Raw genomic sequence first — 21,425 nt, 5'->3', positions numbered from 1 at the left:
TCCCCAGAAAGTAACAGAGATTCTTAACCCACATATTTTGGCTTCAGATTATGGACTGTTATTCACTACTCTGTACTTCATCTATGGGCAGCTAATATTAGTTTCATTTTACTTTTAATGTATAACTCAAAGATTGCTGCATATTCACTGTAAATACTGAAATCAATTTTGCGCTGGTGCAGCTACAGAAACAAGACCTGAAATAAGTCAGACTTAAAGAAAAGTCTGTTATCTGCTGATTAAGCCACAATATATATCAAACTTCCTGGTACACATTGCTTATATAGTGTTACTTGAAATGAAAGACACAAACCTCAGAAATATTGTTAAGGAAGCTCTAACAGGACTTGATAACAATGAGTATAGGTTGTAAAGAGACAGAAAAGTAAACACACCTCCCATATTAACAATTTGTGATTATAAGGGAATAGTATCCACAGAAAATAAAAGTTGGGATAGAAAACTGGCTTAGGAAAAAAATATTTAGTACTGTTTGGCTCATCACTTGAATAATGGTGTCATCCTACAAATGACATATAAGCAGCAACAGTAACAAAAAACTGCCAGTGAAATACAGCATTTCTCCAGTGCCTTTCAATTAATTGTTGGATTTCAATTAAGTTCAGACATCTTGTCTAAAAAGCTAAGATTTTTCTTTAATTGTAAAAAAATCACAGATGCTCTGGTATCAAAAATACATTTACCATTCAGAAATGTCAGGTAATGCTACTTCCATTAAAATAGAAATTCTGGGTTTAATATTTATCAATTTATAAAATAGTTTACATCTATTATTAAACCCTCAAATTCTTGTATTCCAATTGAAATCCACATAGTCTAAAATTCTCTGCTTATATGCCTGTCTGCCCCACTAGCCTTTCAGCTTACTGAGTGTGATGACTGGCTATTACCCTTCTCAGTATCTCCAGGAACTTATATAAGGCATAAATATAGAGACTTGCAATAAATTGAATTGTATCTCCTTGGAGTGTAAGAGCCACAAGGCACCTCTATTTACAGATGTACCTAGTGAAGTAAAAGAACAACCCGTATTAAAGACTGAGTCAAGATTAGAACCAAGTCTCCTAACTCTATCACATCACCACACTCATACAAAAATATCACTACAACGAGGCTCCCAAATATTTTGAATTATCCATGACTTTACATTGCCAATGAGCCTACTTCTGATAAGAAACCATATTTGAAAGTAGCATAAGAGCAAGAATTAGAAGATGTATAAATAATACAGACCAGTGAGAGGCGTAAGAGGTCAGAAGTTCAGTGTTTCAGATTTACTGGGTAAAACTGGATTTCTTTAATTTCCATAGGAAAGATTACAGGATCCCTATATGTCAAGTAATTCTTTAATCATTAAGTTTGCTGTTTCCATTGAAATATTATTCATCTCAAAGATATGTAAATTATCACCATCACTTTAATACAATGCTTCCTACACTTTCTCTGTCATTTTAAAGATTCAGACTGAAAATAAATTAAAAGCATGGGTATGTTGCTATACAATAAGTGGTAATTTCATCAAATTAGTAACATTCAGATTCTAATGAGATTATTTTATACATAGAATATTTTGCAAAAGAGGCATACAATCTACCTTTTAAGACTTTTAAGACTTTTCTTAAATGGAGCATACCACTAGGAAACCAACAGCTATTATTTTTCATTTCAATCTAAATAACTGCAATAACTTCCAGGTGTTTAGAAAGAGGTACCTCCCATCACTACATAGTTCCACGCTTTCTTTAAACCTTCCTAACACTTAAACTTACTCAAAGATATAAACATTATTCCAAAGGATGATAAATATTACATCGTAATTAAGGTTATTGGGCTGGCATAGAAGAGAATTTGACTTAATGGGAGACTTCTGTGATGGAAATCAACAAGTTTGCCAATTAATTACACTGTGGGTTGTGAGCAACATTCATACTATTTACACACTTGTTAAGACTTAAGAAAAGGCTTGATAATTAATACATCTCTTATAGTATTTACTATGAAGCAAAATTAAAACTTGAAAACTAGAAACAATCTATATTTAAGAATATCACAAAGAATGAAATAGCTCCGATTTCTTTTGCTTTAAAATTTGTTTTACTGAACATAATACATTTTTATTTTTAAAGGTTTTAATCCAAATGAATGATAACCCCCTAAAATGCAGATTATAGAGCTGGATGAAGCATGTGAAAATTTTTAGAAATGTATGTAAATGGTGTTTCTCACAATTTATGGATCAGTTCTGTCTATCAATTCCAAATTCGAGTTTTTGCCATAACCAGAATCTCAAAATGATCAAAACATGTTGGTCTAGCAAATCAATATCTAACATGGACAACGCTAAGTAAGTGTCTTTGGTTATTAAGTTAATTATATATTAACATATAAGTATGTTTAGTATCAACAGTATCTTTTAAAACTATTCCTTGGAAAATTTTTCTTGATACTGTCTTACAATTCATCTTTTTTCACGTTCAGGCCCATTATTTGGTAATTTTAAATTACTTCAAACTATACTAGAGGAACTAAGAAATCCAAATATCCAGAGTTTTAAAATGTTAATTCAAACTTTAGGCAGCCTTTTAAAAAGCTGCCTTTCCAAGACTGCTAGGCAAATGGCCAACAACAACATTTTAACTGTCCAAAAATCTGACAGCTGAATAAAAATTTGAATTTTACTAGCAAATGAATTAAAAGAGAAACAGCTAAAGTGTTGCTTCTAGAAAGGGAAATGGGAGAAGATGGAGAGGGGTGAGGAGAAAGCTAGACCCAGTGGGCACTGGAGAGAGGATAGCTAACATCTATTTCCAACTCCATATTCTTAGGGAGGGCTTACAATCAGCAACAGAGGCTGCATTTACCCCAGGGTAATCAGGAAGGGCTACACATCAGGATGTCCCTTCCCTGCACCACCCCTCCCCCAACTCCCATTTACTAGTTTACCATCATATCACTGGGAGGAATAGAACTACTATTCCATAAAGTTGTTTATTTATTTTTAAATGTTTATGATATGCATGTACTATCATGATGGAAATCAAACGCATTTAAAGATGTCATTATTAAAACAATGGAATAATTCAGAAACGATTACACAGGATCCACTGGGTGGCAAGGTAATCATAACATTTCAGTGACAATATCTTAATCATAATGGAAGTGTGGGAGACCAGAATATACCTTCCCAAAATATGAAGGGTTATTGCACTGAAGGCAGTTAAGAAGAAACACAGGAGAGCTCTCTGCCCTCCCTTTATTTGCCTAAAAGCAGTAGATAGATTTACAAAGAAAATGGTATCCTGTCCCCCCTCTACCAAAAAGAAAAAAGATTAACCACCAAAGACAGCTTTAGACCCTTATCAGCCTAGCAACAGCACCAGAGGAATTTATATTAACAAGTTTTACTAACTTTTGTCTGCCATGCATTTGCCTTCTCCTCAAGTTGCCATCCTTTGTCTTTTCAGTTCTCTAAAAATGTACTGTTCTTTGTTGAAGGGGCTATTTCAAAAGCACTTCTGGGAAAACTACTCATTCTCTGGGAATCTCCCATGTACTTGTGAAATATATATGTTAATCAATTTGTTTACTTTTCTCTTGTTAATCCATCTTTCATAATAGGGGTATGTTCCAACTAAGAACCTATTGAAAGTTATCACTCCCTTACAGTTTGTACTCAAAATTCCATATCAATCCAAATCAGTCGCCATGGGTATTAAAAGGCACTACTGATCTTGAGTAATAGCATGGGCACCTGCATAGTCAATGTAATCTAATTTCTCCCGGAAAGTTGACTTACACAATTAAAATTACCAAACCTACATTTATATTTATTTTTAAGCCCAATATATGTATTTATGGAAGTATACTATTTTAGAATTGATAAAGAATTTCATAGATTCTGGATTTATTTCACTTTCAGATTAACTGAAAACTGGACTACAATTGCTTTGTTTTGAACACTGTAGTGCAAATTATAATTACCCAATATGCACCTCTAACTATTCGCTCCTGTAGCATAATTAATTCAAAATTATACAGGACTAAAGATGCAAAGGGAGCAAGGGTTAGGCTAATATAAAATTAACCTTAGATCATATCCTTGTCATTATATTTTTTCAGTCCTCAATATGAACTGGTTTTCTTGACAGTGACATCATTATCATTATAAAGTAGAACTAAAAGAAAAATGTCCTTCAGTCAAGGGCTCCAGTGAATCAGTTTTATAACACATCTAAATGTATACAGACTTTAAAGAAAAGAAAACACGATATAGAATCCCAAAACCAATTCCAGTCCGGTAATCCAGTTTGCCTATTTATTTTTCCAAATTTCCCCAACAAATAAAGATTCTATCCTGTCAGCCACCAAAGTGGCCGGCAAAGGACAAAACTGGTCATTTGACATGACGTGGAGAAGTGATTGATGATATCTCATCAGCTCCCTCCACTGCAACCATCTGGCCTGTGGATTAGACGCCATTCATACCTTGCTTCATTTACACATGTGAAGGACTCCTTGAAGAACCGAATATTAAACATCTTATTGAGAAACTCAGTGAATACATACGGGCAGGAAAAATGAGGTAACTTTTGAAGGACTTCCCACTTCTATACCTCTATGATTCTTAATTTTCATGTCATGTATTTTAATGTCTGAATAAACAGCAATGTAAAACTGAGCTCATATTCATAGATTTTAGTTTCCAGTTCACTACTGACTTTAATCAAACCATTTAACCTTTCTATGTCCTTAGTTTCACCATTTCTGAAACGGATACATCTTCTTAAGACTGGAAACATGTTCTTAAGTAGGGAACAAGAAAAAAAATGCTCTGAGTGCATAGATCCACAGTGATCCCTATTAACTCTAGCTCTGCCAGCTCCTATACTTAGACCTGCCTCACACCTGAGCCATTTCAGCCAGGACAGCCTTCCTCCACCTGTCCTTGGAAAATGATCACCTAATTCATTTTCTGGCCCCTAAATTACTGGATATTGAGGTGAAGGTGAAGGGAAACTGTAACAAAACTTATATGAATCTCTTTATCATTTATTAAATATAATCTAAATAATGGTGTAAAACTAAATTATTAAGTTGCATGAATGTGAACTTATAACATGCATATTTTAACTCTTACACCATAATTCTGAACCATCATCCCCAAGTACTTATGACTTTCTGTCTAGATATATAATTATCGGTGAATTTGCCTCATCTTCTGTTCTGTATCAAAAGCACATTTAGAGGAGATCTTTCTAACCAGACTCTAAATGGTACTTAATATAGTTCCCAAGATACAGCAAGTACTTAAAAATTACTTATAAAATGGAACTATGGAATAATATGTTTTGTTGGTAACTTAAGCTTTCGAAAAATATATACAGGAGTCCACCCTAATCCACAGGGATATGTTCCAGGACTCCCCCAGTAGATGTCTGAAACTGCAGATAGTATTGAACCCTACATATATATTTGTTTTCAATGCTTTTTCCATTGTAACTGAGCACTTCTCACGAACTGTAGTTATAACTTTTACAGCCTGTGGTGCAACTGCAAAACTAGCAAGAATTTCTTTTTCCTTCTTCACAACTTCAGGGACAGAAGATTCATTTTTACCATAGATCTTAGCAATCTCAGTATCTTTCCTTAAGTCAAGAATTTTCACCTTTTCACTTGAGGAGGCACTTTACTGCTTCTCTCTGGCATATATGAATTGTCTCCATCACTACTATTGCACTCTAGAGCCATTATTAAGTAAAATATGTGTTTCTTGAATACAAAGGACTCCAATATTGCCACAGTCATCTGACAACTAAGATGGTTACTAAGTGACTAGCAGGCAGGGAGCTTAGAAAGTGTGGAGACCCTGGCTGGACAAAGTGATGAGTCATGGGCTGGGCAGGAAGGAGCAGGACAATGCAAGATTTCATCACATTACCCAAAATCGTGCAATTTAAAACTTATGAATTATTTATTTCTGGAATTTCACATTTAATATTTTCAGACCTAAAACTACAAAAAGCAAAAATTGGATGAAGGGGAACTGCTGTGTTTAATTTTTAGTGTGGGTTTTTAAAAATTATCTACCTGGTTCTTTTCCATATTTGATAACAAACATCTTTTCCCTTCATATAAGGACTATGCATATCTGTAAATTAAGCAACTTCATGATAATAACAGCTTACATTTGCATTTGTTCTTAATTTATTTCTTCCAAGCAACAACATTATAAGATAAACAGAACAAGGATCACGATCTCGATTTTATAGATGGGGAAATTAGCTTAAGTTCACAAAGCTCAGAAGTGCCAGAACTAGGACCTTAATAGCATATTTAAGACTCTTCGTATTTAGGAATAGTCAACCCCAATTACTTTCTTCAACTACGAATTTGAATTTAATAAATACTGTCTCTTACAAATGTTAGTTATCCCCAGTCTCATTTATTCCTACTATCAAAGTATCTGAGGTCCTCCCCTGCTTCCTCCTCCCTGCCTTCCTTACGTTCTTTTTCCTTCCTCTTTCCTTCCTTCCTTTCTTCCTTCCACAAATATCCCAGCTCCTTTGCAGTTCACATCAAAATTTGTATTCATTTTCTTGGGCTGCCATTAAAAAAATTACACAAACTTAGTGGCTTAAAACAGAAATTTATTGCCGCACCCACTCTCAAGTCTAGAAGTCTAAAGTAAAGGTGTCAACCTTGTCAAATTGCCTCTGAAATCTGTAGGGGAGAATTCTTTGTTGCCTCTTCTAGGTTCTGGCAATCCTTGTTATCCTCTGGCTGTTGATGCATCACTTCAATCACTGTCTCCATAGTCATATGGCTATCTTTTCATTTTTTTTCCCCTTTCTTTTTGGAGACAAGGTGTCACTCTGTTGCCCAAGCTGGAGTGCAGTGGTGCAATCATGGCTTACTGCAGCTTCCATCTCTCAGGCTCAAGCAATCCTCCCACCTCAGCCTCCCAAGTAGCTAGGAGTACAGGCACGCACCAGCACACCAATCTAATTTTGGTATGTGTTGTAGAGATGGGGTTTTGCCCTATTGCCCGGGCTGGTCTTGAACTCCTGAGCTCAAACAATCCACACCACTTGGCCTCCCAGAGTGCTGGGATTACAGGCATAAGTCATCATACCTGGCCTGGCTGTCCTTTCTTATGTATCTTCCCATCGTATTTCCTCTGTGTTCTACTCCCTATAACTCAGTGCTTCTGTCATCTACCAACCCCAGGGGGTTGCCGCCACACCCTCTAACCAGATTCAATGAGAATTTAACATCTAATTCTCTATGTCTTCAACTCCACTCTATTTTTTACACCAGTCTTAGTGACTTCAACAGACTCTTGGCTCATTTAGCACCTGCCTCTTTTTACTCGCCATCTCACCACCAATAATTCTTGTTCTTCCACCCCATTGCAGCCACCATCACCCTTGGTTATAGTCTTGACTTTACCATGATTATCACACTATCTCTAAAAGCTTTATTTCAAACATATCACTCCAATCTTTACCTCTGACAACATTCCACTTTCCAAGAATTATCTGACCTTACTGAAACCATCAATCTATGGAGCGTATCACTGGTGTTTTCAGTAGTCATCTCATTCTCCTATGCTGACGTCCCTCAGATCAGCTCCCATGATACACTATTATGACTTCTTCACAACATCCTTAATTCCCTACTCTTCTCTCACTCCAACTTTATTGCCCAAGCAAGACTAATCCACTTAAACTTATCTCTTTACATTTTCTTTGCCTGAACCCAAGCAGTTAAGAGTAGATGGAGAACAATCCACAATTATGTTCACTGCTCTCATGTTCAATTCTTGACTGCAAGTATCAAGTAGAAAACAAATACTGCCTAACAATCCTACTATACTTATTATTTTCATTATCCTACTTTCCAGAAAATCTATTCATACTTTTACCTGTTCTTCAAACTTTTATAGCCTGTTTTCCTCTCACCCTCAGTTGGTAATCCTGCCTCATACTCTTATTGAGAAAATTAAAACCATCCATCAGAAGAGAGAACTTATTTTTTGTTCCGCCACCCAATGTGCCACCTCTCTGTCTCACCACCTATTCTAAACCTTATATTATCAATCCTATTCCCTCTCCCCAAAAGAATCCCTTTATACAAGTAATTATCCCCTCTATGTCTTTCAACTCTAGCTTCCCTACTGCACCTCTTCCCTTAACACACGTGCATGCTCTGTTATCCCTCTCCAGCTACTTCCCTGTTTTCTGTTCCCCTTTACAGCAAGACTTTTCTCCAGCATTTCCCAATGCCATTGTCTTACTTCCTCATATTCTATTTTCTTCTCAAACCATTTTTATTAGGCTTCTTTCCCCAATGGCTATTGTCAAGCTCACACTTTTTCAATGTTACCAAGTTAAAAGAAATCTTTATGCCCTCAACTTACCCTCCCCACAGCAGACAAGAAAGTTGTCTACATACACATCCTTCCTCCCTTCTTGGTTTCTTGGCTATCTTCTCCTCTTCTCAATGCCTAAAGTCCTCAGTTCCTTGTCGAGCTACGCTGTCTTTAAGTAATCTTACTCAGTCCCAAGACTTTAAATAACATCTTTATGTCAATAATTCCTCAATTTCTATCTCCAGCTATGGCTTCTTTACAGACGCCCAAAAGCTTACTTTCAGCTGCCTATGTGGTATCTTTACTGTGCTATCTAATAGTGATTTCAAACTGAATGCCATTACATACTACATTTGTGTCCCTCACATCTGTTACTTCTTTTTGTTTACCAAACTAAGTTCAGTCCCACCTCTTTGATTTGCTTTAATTTTTCCTCAAAAGCCCCTAGCAGACTTCTTATGATCTTCTAGATCTCAGTTCAAATGTCACCTCTACAGGAGGCCTTCTCTGACTACCATGTAAAGAAGACCCTACTAGCCCTTCTGCATCACATTTTCTTGGTTTATTTTTACAAAAGCTCATAATATTATCCGAAATTACTGTACATTAAAGAAAAATTTTTTACTGACTATTGTTCCTCCATTAGAATGCAATTTTATTGACTGCAGAATTTTTTTCTGTCTTGTTTGAAAATGTGTTTCCAACATCTAGACCAGTGCTTAGCACATTAGGAAAAAATTAATATTTTAGATTTAAAAAAATAGAGTAAATTCCTGTGTTTTAAAGAAGACTAAAATAACATATTGTCAAGGAGATAAGTCACTGAAGTCAAAATAGGTGGTAGCCATTATAAATAATTTAATACTTAATATTAATTGCATACTTGCCACATGCTGGAACTATTAAAAAGGACGAATCTGTAGTATTTTCTTCAACCACACAACAATCCTGTAATGTAAGTATGATTTCTATCCCCACTTTTACAATGAGGAAACTGAAACATAAAATGTTTAAGTTATTTGCCAAGGTCAAAACTAGTAAGTGGCAGAGCTAGAATGTGAACATTAGCACTCTAATTCCAGAGCCTATACTCTTAACCACAAATCTATGCTGTCCTTTCACTATAATCAGAATAAATATTAATTATCTGTTACTCATTATCAATAAATATTATAAAGGACTGAGGTTATCAGTCTGCTGCTGTTTCTGAATTTATCTGAGGTTTGGGGAGATTTTATGTTTCCAAAATAACATTCATTTTGTTGTGATTTTATAATACATTAGCATCTAGTTTCCTTAAAATTTGTTATACTTCTACTTTTCTTATTTGTATTCTTATTTACTTTTTTTATTTTACATTAAAATGTTGTTAAAATAATTTGTTTAAAGTAAAACCCAAAATATTTTAAAATGTGGAAAAATGTTTAAAATTTACCAATATTCAAACAAATACAAGTTAAACCAATCTCACAAAAGTTTCACCTAATTGTTTATTTAAAAAATAATTTTTATTAACACTTGAAAGGGTATCATTTTATACATACTCATACAGCTGCTGGCAGCTATATGAATTAGTAGTACCATGTAGACACCAACTTGAAAATATTTCAAATCCTTAAAGTAGTCATACCTACCATTGATGATTCCCTTCTAGGATCCTATAATATTGTGATCTTAAGCATAAAGGATGTTTAAGTTTTGTTTCTTACTGTCCAGTCTTGGAATGAAAGGGGTGATGGGCAGTAATTTTCATGAGCTACATACAAATTTTTCTCTGCAAATGTTTTTATCTCTTTCGGAAAAGACAGAGCCTAAAGCATACCAATGTCTGGAGTTTGGGTTGCAAGTAAACTTTAGCTTTAAAATGTAGCAAAAATCAAGAGTCATTTTGGTTAGCACACCCAAGGAAGAAGTATGTTTTGCTTCATTTAATTTGTATGTGGGAGAAAAATGTGTTGAGTCAAAAGTAGTTACACTCATGGACCCTTTCTTCTCTGAGTATCAGGAAGGAAAAAAAAAAGAAAATGTACACACACGTGCTAGTGCATATGCACATGCACACACATGACAACCCATACTTCAAAGTAAAGGCAGGCTAGGATAAAATAATTATTTGAGAATCTGGTCTGCCAGAGTGGTTTGTTCTTGGGGTGAGGGTGGGAAGGCTGGGATAATATAAAAGTTTCCATCACATGATGAGACAGCTGCAGTTAGTATTACATTTATTCATTCTAGATAACAACCTGAGATTTATCCATTCACGACAACAATCTGAGATTTATGAATGTTCCATCCAAGATAACAACCTGAGGCCCAACCTTACTCTTCCTTTTCTCCCAGGGCAGAAAAAATAAGGAACCATGCAGGCTGTCAAGCCATTCTCCAGAAAGAAACGTTATTATCAGCACTGAGTTAAAAGGAAGCCACATCCACATCAAAGGGAACTACATCCAGATGCCTGCCTGTTTTGTTACCTAGAATCAGTGTTAGGAAGATGAGGCAAACAGTTAAACTGGTTCCATTTCCATTTTGCCCCTTCTGTCTTTGCACCCCAAAATGGTCCGCTTTTCCTTTTTTAAAACATATTTTTAAAGACACTTAATTCAGTTGAAGCATGCAAACAAGAAGGGCAAAACCAAAATGCACTATATATCATTGAGCCAACACTCTCAAGTGTATTTCCAGCACAATGCTTTAAGCAAATAAAAAAAATTGTGCCGAAACACTGTTTTTAATAACTGACTACTAAAAAACAAGGTAAATGTATGATAATGAGAGAAGCTTGAATACATTTTGATATCTCCACTCACAAGGAATGTTATGCCGTGACTTAAAACTGAAGTTAATAAGAATGTGAAGAAATGCTTTTGATAGGACAAGAAAACAAATATCGAATTATATATGACTAAAAGTATTTAGGGAAAGATTAACTTGTGCACAGGAAAGAAATGTACTACCTCAATATTACATGGATTACTTGAGTGGAATGACTATGTACCTTTGGGGTCATCTTTTGATTTTAGTTTTTTGTATGTTTTAAATCTTCTGTAATAATCATGAAAAATAATTTAAAAATCAAATCGGGGAAAGAAAGCGTAATAAAAGTTAACACTTTCATTACACTAAGGTTACACTAAAAGTTAACAAACAGGAATTAACATTTTGTGGTGAACGGTAACACGCGTTACCCCTAGGGATCTGTGAGGGGAACTGAATGCCTTTCATCTTTGAACTGTGGAGAAGTTTAAACTTTTACCCCAGCACTCCTCAATATCTGGCATAGAGAAATATCTGAAAGAAGTCCCGCAAAGCTCTCAGGTCACTGTGGCACAAGGAGTCAGATTAGCATAGCTTGAATTCTGGGGACCCCATTGCTTATGCCACGGTTTTCACCTACAATCATCAATCAACAAACACACTGAAGAAATTGGCATAAAGAGTCCCATCTCCTTTTTTGAATCTCTGGTCTTAATTTCTAGTTAAAGACAGCATTATTAAAAACATACAAAATGTAAATTTGTTAATTCCAGATCACCCTTACACACAACTCCAGCCATATATAGTAGGATTGAACTTTTCTTGTATTCTTAGGCAAAATTTAGATTTAGCTCGTTCCTCAGATTAAAAAAGAAAAGGCAGCAAGCAGACATTAAAAAAGTTTAAAATCAGGTGAATAAATACATCAAATTCATATAGCTGGTATAAATAGCACACTCAATCCTACCAAGTATGTAAATCGAGGAGCCAAGATCTCTGCATTTCCTTAATATGATCACACACCAGGTCACATTTCCAAACAATTTCACCATTGCCATATTTTATTTCAAACCATCCTTAAAAGATTGATCAATAGCAAACTCACTGAAGATCAGAAAACTCTTCACGGTGGCTGAATGATTCCCACAACGTCAGAGAGCAAGGGATCTATGGCAAAGAGCAAAATTATCCCCAGGCTTATCCTGTATCTTGGGAAATGTACTTATTTTAATTAACAAATAGTAAATATACATTCTACTATTTTGCTGGCAATTTTCACACGACCTTTTCATTAGGCATGGTAATGTTTCTATAAATTTTAACATCCTACAATTTTTCAAGTCAGTCTTAAAGAATTTCATAAAGATTAAGATCTACCTGGTGAGTCAATTCTGTGTAGGTACACTGACTTGTAGATTGGCGGATAAAGTTTTGGGAGAGAAGTAAAAGTGCTGGGGGCTTTGAGGGGTTGAGGTGGAGGAGAACCAGCAGAGAGAGGTGAGGAATAAAACACCGGGGGAGGAGGAAGTGCAGTCAGGGCTCCATCCATGATCGCCTCCTGTATAAATCAGGCCTGGAGTTGACATGTAATTTTGTGTGGGTCCCCTGAGAAGTGGCCCTCAGGGATTAATTATTGATGAAGAGATTTTTCTTCAAAGTGGCCCAGTCAAGAGTGCCTCAAGGGGACATTCATAAGTGCTTATAATATCAATTTCCAAGCACCCGGGAGGTAGGGACACAGATTCTCTTTAATTATTATGATGGAGGTAAAGTCTAGCAAAAATGCTGTTACACAGCCAAGGTAAAATTCTCAAAGAAATGAAATTATTATAGCTAGTATAAAAAGTGTAATATATGAGTCATCTCTCAGTAAGATCACACTTTACCTTTTCCTGGTGCAAAACAGGTTATCTCCAACCAACTGTGTCCTAGGAGCTAAAAGAGTTAATTATAAGCAAATGTAGTGTGCTTAGGGTTGCTTAAAAGTTTAGAAAAAAACTGTTTTTGAAGCTAATATGTTTTCTTAGAGAGAAGATAAGTTTATTCCAGTTAGCACATGGAAATACAAGGGTATTCTAATTATGTAGGAATTTCTTTTCAGAAAAAAATTAATGTCAAATGCCTTCTACATTTCAATGAGAATGCCAAAAAATAATTTTTACCTATGCATTAGCCCTGATCTAGTCTCAAAAACACTCAGAAAAACACAGAAGAATCAATCCATATGTATGTTGCAGTAAAAAAAGGATAGGGGACAGCCTGGATTTGAATCTTATTAACCTATGTAATAGATGTGAATAGTCATGTATAAACAAAACCTAAGCCATATACTTCCTTTGTATCATCTGAAACTTACACCATGGGCTGGCAGTACAACAGGTACTAAAAACATATTTTTAAACAGAAATTAAATGAAATGGGTCTCTTCAAATTGATCTGAATTTCAGAAACTCCCCAATCTCCCTCATAATATTGACAAATGTTAATTCAGTAACTTTTTCATAATAGATATATGCAACATTTATGAATCTATAACGCACCTCTTTCATAATTCTTTTAACTTCATTAACTCCTCCCTTTCTCACAGATTCTAAAAGACTTCAATACCACTAGTTGATTACTAGAGTAAAAACAAATTCTTGCCAATTGATGTTTATATAATGTACATGATAGACGCAGTAATAACATTTAAAATAAGTGTAACCAATTTAAAAAGCATATATTTATGTGACAAATGCTGTCTGAAGCATTTTGTGTATGTGACTCCAATTAATCCTTATAGCTATTGCATGAAATACATAGGATTAAATTCAATTCACAGAAGAAGAAATGACAGTCCAAGAAAGAAGCTGACCACAGTCACACAAATAAAATAAAATAGTGCCAGGATTTTAACCCAGGTCTGTTTAAATACAATGTTTTCTTTTTGTACTAACCAGGAAAGGAAGCTTGATTTGGGGAAATACAAAATAAATAACTTCATACAAAAGTACTTAATTCCTCAATACATATAAATATATACGTATTCATGCTGAACTGGCTAAAAGTTATATGTTGAGTTTAAATGCAGATGTTTCATATGTACTAGTGTAACATTTTAATTAAAAGCAATGGAAGCAGTAATAATTATAAACCACAGGAAGGACATAATCCTATTAAGAGTTATCTCAGTAGTATAATTGGCTCCAGGATATCAGCGAGCACCCACACGATTGATATTTGAGGCCAAAAACACCTTCTGTCTTGATATGGAGGATTATGAGCAAATGAAGTCCAGAAGGTAAATATGTCACAATTTAAAATCAAAGTCCCAATTATAGATAAAGGTGTAATCTTACAATGCCTTATTAAATATTTTTAATTAAGGTGGAATATAAACAAAATAAAATTTTCTTTACAGTTTTAAGGACTGAAGGGCTCTGCAACATATTTGTTATACATTCATACAGCTGAGAGGCAGAAAAATAAATTGGCCAATCCTACTTTTTGATCTCCTCTTTAGCTGTATTGAAGCCTGGATTATGTCAAATCTCATCTGATTTTCTTTGTCATGATATTTTATGACAATCTTTCTTCAGTCTCATTGTCTTTTATTTTTAGTGTTCCAAACTATTACTTACATTTATGCTAATTATTAGAATTCTCCCACAGTGATCAGACATCTTTATTTTACTGGGGTTCCAGCTTTCAGCCCTTGTGTTGTCAGTTTATACAGAGTTTAGTAAGATGCTATATTCAAATAGTTAAAGAAAGGTATGATTGCTTAAAGATATTCCATAACTGAATCAGTATTTTGACTCTAGATCTTCTTAGTGTCCTTATCAATTCCTTCCTGTTAATATTCATCTTTTTTTATTATTATACTTTAAGTTTTAGGGTACATGTGTACAACGTACCCGTTAGTTACATATATATATATATACATGTGCCATGTTGGTGTGCTGCACCCAGTAACTCGTCATTTAACATTAGGTATATCTCCAAATGCTATCCCTCCCCCCAACCCTACAACAGGCCCCAGTGTGTGATGTTCCCCTTCCTGTGTCCATGTGTTCTCATTGTTCAATTCCTACCTATGAGTGAGAACATGCGGTGTTCGGTTTTTTGTCCTTGCGATAGTTTGCTAAGAATGATGGTTTCCAGCTTCATCCATGTCCCTACAAAGGATATGAACTCATCATCTTTTTAAAAGTGAATTTTTCTTCTAGAATGTAACAAAGGAGGCTACTAAATTCCAGCACACTTTACAATTAAGCAATCAGTCAACACCATTTGCTATCATTAAGATTAAGCAGATCCAATCTAAAAATCACCCTCCATCAAGATCCATCATTAGTCATTAATCTCCCAGATTTTAATTAAACTACCAAAACTATTCATCTGAATTCATATGCAAAGGATAGAATTTTTCTTTAAACTGCCCAGAACTTTGGTGGGCCAAGCTGAAAGGTTCGCTTCAGCCCAAGAGTAAAAGGCCAGCCTGGGCAATATACTGAGACCCCCATCTCTATTTTAAAAAACTGCACTGAAACACGTATCAACACACTCAACTACAGAAATATGCAGTACCTTAAAACTACAGGAAGCTACCATTAGAATCAGTGACTCCTGAAATCAGATAATCAGACACATTTCTACTATCCAGCTAAACTCCTTAGAAAGGAGAAACACTTTAAAGTAAAACTATGGCCCACAAAACAGCTTAAAGTAGGAAGTACAAACATGTTTTCAACAACTCTAACTCTCAAAATAGGTTTAAAAAGCTAAAGTTTTAAAAGTCTTAATTTATTTAAGAATACATTTCCAAAAGATCTGCAGTGCCCAATCAATAAAAGGAAGAAGAAAAGAAATGACTGTTACTTACACATTCAGTAAAAATATATCCATTTAAATAAATAAACAACTCATGGCTTTCTATAAAGTGGAATCTTTATTACCTTTTTTGGATCCATGATTCTCCTTCCTCCCCAGCAGCAAAGGCAACTATGATAAAAGATGTTCTGAAAATTTTTTTGCCATGTCTGCCAATTCATAACCCATGACTTTCCTTGTTTCAAAATTCTCCAAGTCTTTCCCATTATGCTTCTATTTTCCAAATTCGATATTTTTAATCTCATTTTCCTAATTCATCATACAGAAAATTCCCAATTACCTTTTCAAATGAATAGAAGTCATAGTATCAGTAATTCAGAAACCATTTCTGTTTGACTCAAAATGCATTTGATTTTGTGGACAATGGACTAAAATCCCTTTTTCATTCAGGGTAAATGTGAATTGAGTTTATAACCCTTTAACATTCACTAACTGATAATTCAAGGAATGGGCCTTGTGATTGTGACTGTGGTAGCAGTACAGTAACAGATAGCAACTTGGTTTGGCTATAAATATTTATCAAAAGTACTAGTATTCGAATAGTTAAAAGCTTGCTGCAGCTGCATACATTTTCGTTTAGATATATGTACTTTCAAAGTCTATTCTCATTATCCTTGCCAGTGGAGGGGAACAAGGTCTTGAACAAAAGAGAACTCTCTGAAAATAATTCTCATTTCCTTTCAAATGTGCAGATATTCACAATATACTGGCTGTAAATTCAATCTAAATGAAGAAGTGCTGTTAAGTTACTGCTGAGGCCTGGGAAAGTGACCAATGTCCAATACTAACCTTCTTTGAAATCATCCCAGCAGAGTTTGTATTAAAGTCATCGTTGACAAAATTCAGACTGTATCCAAACAGTAAACTCACAAAGCAAAATAACTTCTAAAAGCATATAACTACTATTAATGGACTTTAAAATGCTAATCATTTCATTGGAAGTGATTTTCCTGAGAATAATATATATTTTTCTGTTATCTTTATTTTTTAACATTTTTGTCCTTTTTCCCAACAAGATGCTGTCAACTTGTGACATTTGTTTATTATCCTTAGCAGATTTTCCATGTGCAATTCAGAGAGGCTAACTTGCCCAAACACACAGCTTAAAGTGCTTAAAGTTAGACCTCAATCAGAGGCAGCTGGTTTCAGAAGCCAGGCTCTGAACCACATTAATATATCTGAAAAGAACTTGATTTCTCATGCAACTTCTATGATTACAACAACAATTCTGAGTAGATGAGCTAGGTCCTATTACCAAGTGGCACATCCTTTCCTTGCCTGTCTCCTAGCCTAGGGATATTCCAGCTATGGAGTTTGGTGATCTGATTGTTTTCCACGTTCCTAACCCTCAAATCCTGATGTGATATTGGATTCAGACTAGAAATTATGAAGCAGGCACACAAAGCACCTTTATATATACCTCAATAACTTCTCCCCCAGAAACAAAGATATTTCTTGGCTGTTTCACTGAAACCTGAGGTTCTGTAGTTAACTCATAGGGAAAAGTCAGTTACTATTAGAGTAGGTTGTTATCATCAACTTCTGTTCTTTTAACAATTGTCAAGCAGTTTTCACATTTATCAATGTGTTCTTATCACATTCATTAACTGCTTCATACCAATATTTTTTAAATATTACTTGCTTATCCATGTATTTGAAGCTAAAACAATGATCACAATCAGATCAATCTCTAGACAATGGTTGTAATGAATTTGTTCAAGAAAAGCATTCAAATTTGATGGAAAACTGAGCGTTTATAATTCATTCTAATTCTTCAACACAAAAAGGAACTTTGGTAAATCAATAGGATCAACTGAGGCATTTATGCTTGAATGTGCTCCCCTAGGCTTAATGTATTTTTCCTCACTGCATTATATTTTAATGATTAATTTCATGCTATTTCATGGTATTTTAGCTCATGAATCACGGGTATTACTTTGAGAGAAAAGTAAGGTGCTGTGAGTGATGAAAGATGTTACTGATTAAAGTGTTGCACATATGAACTACTTAAGAGCTGAAGGTGTTTGAACACCAGCAATCTAGATTAAAAGTAATATTAGGCAAACTGGCCATACAGACTAAGTTTGAATTGAGTGGAGGGAGTGGAAAGGATGGGCTTCTTAAATGTTCTTAGTTGAAACAATACATGAAATCAAGCTTGGCATTCAATATTTCACTGGCATCTTTCTCCTCAGTGGAATGTAAGAACTGATTTCAAAGACAACTGCAGAGAAAGAAATCAGTTAAGCAGATAACACACCATTCTGAAATTAAAGAGCCAAAAGCCACCCATCCTAAGACAACTCTGATATCTGAAATCAATACTGCCTTAATACTGTCAGAAGCTTGTTTTTTGACTTAGTAAATAAAATTTTTAAAAAAGTTAAGTCAAAGTCACAAGGACCAAAAAGGAATAGACTACCCTAAATGAAATATAGAAAAAGACAAGTATCTCTTAGCCTGCACACAGATGAACAAATATTTGTTAAATACATCATATTGCTCAATATCAAAAAGTCAACTCTCCATAACAGAAACCAAAAGTAAACTAACCAGAGATGTCCACATAATACACTTTGGCTCTTGTTACTAAAATGATTTTTCAAATCAAGTTATGGAGCCTGGAGGAAACAGGACTACCTCCTCCCAGAATATAAAGTTTCTTCAATTACAGAGGCAAAATGTGGCAAAAGCAGCTATTTTGCAAACAGGTGGTTTGCAAAACTTTTACTTAAGCCGCCAAAAGGACTGACGAAAGGAAAATTTTGTTATTTCTAAAGAAAACACACACACACATAATTTTCTACCAGAGTAGAAGACTCAAATAAAGAAAAGCCCCAAACAAAACAGAAAACTAAAAAGCAGTTTGTCTTAGCTCAAAAGTGCTGACCTAGGTTTAGTATGTGTAAAACCACTGCTTATAATTAAATCCTTTTCATCCCATATATTAAGATACTAGAGAGAAAGGAAATGCCATGTCGTTTCAGGTAGGACCTTATTTACAGAAAAAAAAAAAGATTTTTTTTTTTTTTTAACAGAAACGGAGTGCAAGAGGGAATCAAAAACCGTTGAGAGGAGAGAAAAATACAGTTTGTTTTTCTGAGGGCACTGCATTTTTCATGTTCTGAATACTTCGTTCCATTCTCTCCATGTTAAATTATTTCATAAACAATACTATGGCTAGAGGAGACTGCTACAGCTGACACACAGATGTTTTATTTCTATACTTCACCTTTGCAAATAGCAGGATTCAGCTATTGGAGATGGGGGCAGTGGAGAGGTGTCCAGAAACGACATACAGGAGGTGAAGGGGTAGAATGTGTGGGAAATGGGCGCTCCTACCCCCTAGAGTCCACCTCTCTGGAACTCCAGTGTTTCTTCAGTCACTGACATTCAGAGCAGGACAAGACAGGCTTCCTGAAATCTCCTCCGAAGTAAACAGGTCCCGACGCAAAGGGTAACCCCTCCAGTTGCGGAAAAGTCCTCCCCTCCGCTCCCCGCCTGCCCACGCGGGTCTCTGGCTCCGCGCTCCTCCGCCTCCCCCGCATATCTCCCACGGGGGAAACTTTCCCGCGTCTCTCACTCTCCCGGGCGCGGGGGCCGCGGGGGCCTCCCCGGCACCTACCAGCAGAGCAACCCCCACCACCCCGCCACCACACGAGCCGGCGCGAAGTCCGTACCTCGATGTCCGCCGAGTCCTTACTGAGCACAGGGGCCATGGCAGTGCCTACAGTCTCGAGTCTACCAGTGACAGACCCTCCTTGCGTCCTCAAGCTCCAGCCAGAGAGCCAAGTGACAGCAGCCGGAGTGCGAGTGGAAAACAGGCAGACGAGGGCCGGCGGCGCGGGGGCGGAGCGGGCGCAGGGCGGCAACGCCCCCGGGGCGGGGCTGCGCTCTGGGTCCTGCGGCTCCCGCGCCAGGCACTGCGGCTCCCGCGCCAGGCACTGCCGCCGCAGCCCGGCCTCCCCGGTTCAGCCCGCTCCGCGTCCCAGCCTGCAAGCTTGTTTTCCTTCTGCAAGCGGAAGGGAGGGAGGGAGTAGAGCACCCGCTCTGGGGACTGGCCTTTCCTCTCTAAACTGCTAAAAACTGAGCTAGGCAGGCGGGGCCAGATAGGAGGGATCCCCGGGATTAAAGGTAAAAGCTGTCCGCGCTCCAAGCAACAACTTGCACTTTTTCTTTTCTGCCACACAAACCCCGCGAGATGTAGATACATTGTTTGAGGGGCAACTGCTTTTTCAGGAACTCCTCAAGGATGAAATAGTAGATGTTCCTCCATCTATCCACCAAGTAGGTGGGGGGGGGTTTGAGCTGCAGTGGAGGATACCAGAGCACCGGTCTTCTGAGAGTTCACAGCCCCTGCGGGGAGGGGAGGGAGGCGAGCAAAAACATCCACAGCCCGCAGCAGCATACAGGAAGTGCTGCAGGTGGGACATTATCAAGGTTGTCTTTTTGCAGGAAAGTCTCATTTTAATGGTTATTTTTAAAAATAATTTTTATTCTAAAATGTGAAACTCTTTTGAAAAGTTGCTCTTCGTTTTTGCTCTAGAGCTTGCTGAGGAGAAGGGAGAGATTTTCTGTAGAGTTGGTCCCAATCCAGAAAACATTCACCTCGTTTTTTGAGGATATGTGTACTCCAGACCTCTCCTTTTCTCCCCGCCCCATCCCCCCACCCCCACCCCGTTAGATGCATCCCACCTCTTTTCTACCATAACACTTTCTACTTCTGTTAGGACATTTGTGGCACTCCTTCATGCACTTGGCTAGATAGTGACACCTTGGAGTCAAGTATTTCTCCCTTATCGTTTTTTTATTAGTCCATCCATCGTTTTATTCACCAAATATGTTTATTGAGCATTTTCAATATGCCAGACCCAGACACTGTGCTAGGTTCTCCGGATATAGTCTTCAAGAATACACATCAATCTCATGGAGATTATACTCAAAATAAGCAAGTAAGCAAAATGTGATGCCTGCTTGTAAGATAAAAGAAGAATAGGACAGAATAACTAGGGTATGGGTACCTCGAGTGGTTGAGAAGTCTTCTCTGAACAAACCATCAGATTACCTTCCAGAACCTGGAACTTACTAAAAGACAGATACATTTTTCTTGAATCAAATAAGAGACACTAGAAAATGGAAACCTTAGAATCATCTTTGACTCCTTTATCCTTATTGCCTCATTTAATCTATGCCCAAACTCTCAGGAGTCAACCTCCTAAATAGATTTTGAATCATTCATTTCTCCATTTTGCTGCATCCACCATGGTCCAAGCTACTGGTATTCTAGCTTCTATTCTTACCTCATCTCCACACCAGATTGAGCTTTAAAAAGTATTAACTGGCTCATGCCATACAAAGATACATCCACACACCCAGGTACCCATGGTATAAATCCTTCAATAGT

The 21,425-nt window shown here is 36.5% G+C and overlaps 1 protein-coding gene across 1 annotated transcript in view; it reads right to left on the bottom strand.

Moving 5' to 3' along the window:
- The window catches only part of DPYD (dihydropyrimidine dehydrogenase), an 806,347-nt gene extending 786,476 nt beyond the window's left edge, over window positions 1-19,871 (bottom strand). The window contains exon 1 of the mRNA XM_003260094.4: window positions 19,702-19,871. Within this exon, the coding sequence (XP_003260142.1) occupies window positions 19,702-19,740 (39 nt within the window). The 5' untranslated portion in view covers window positions 19,741-19,871. The remainder of the gene's footprint in view (window positions 1-19,701) is intronic.
- Window positions 19,872-21,425: the final 1,554 nt, after the last annotated feature.

The sequence above is a fragment of the Nomascus leucogenys genome, chromosome 12 (assembly GCF_006542625.1).
Source record: "Nomascus leucogenys isolate Asia chromosome 12, Asia_NLE_v1, whole genome shotgun sequence".
NCBI lineage: Eukaryota > Metazoa > Chordata > Mammalia > Primates > Hylobatidae > Nomascus > Nomascus leucogenys.
Note: the sequence above shows the minus strand (reverse complement) of the source record. Positions and strands in the feature narration are given on the sequence as shown.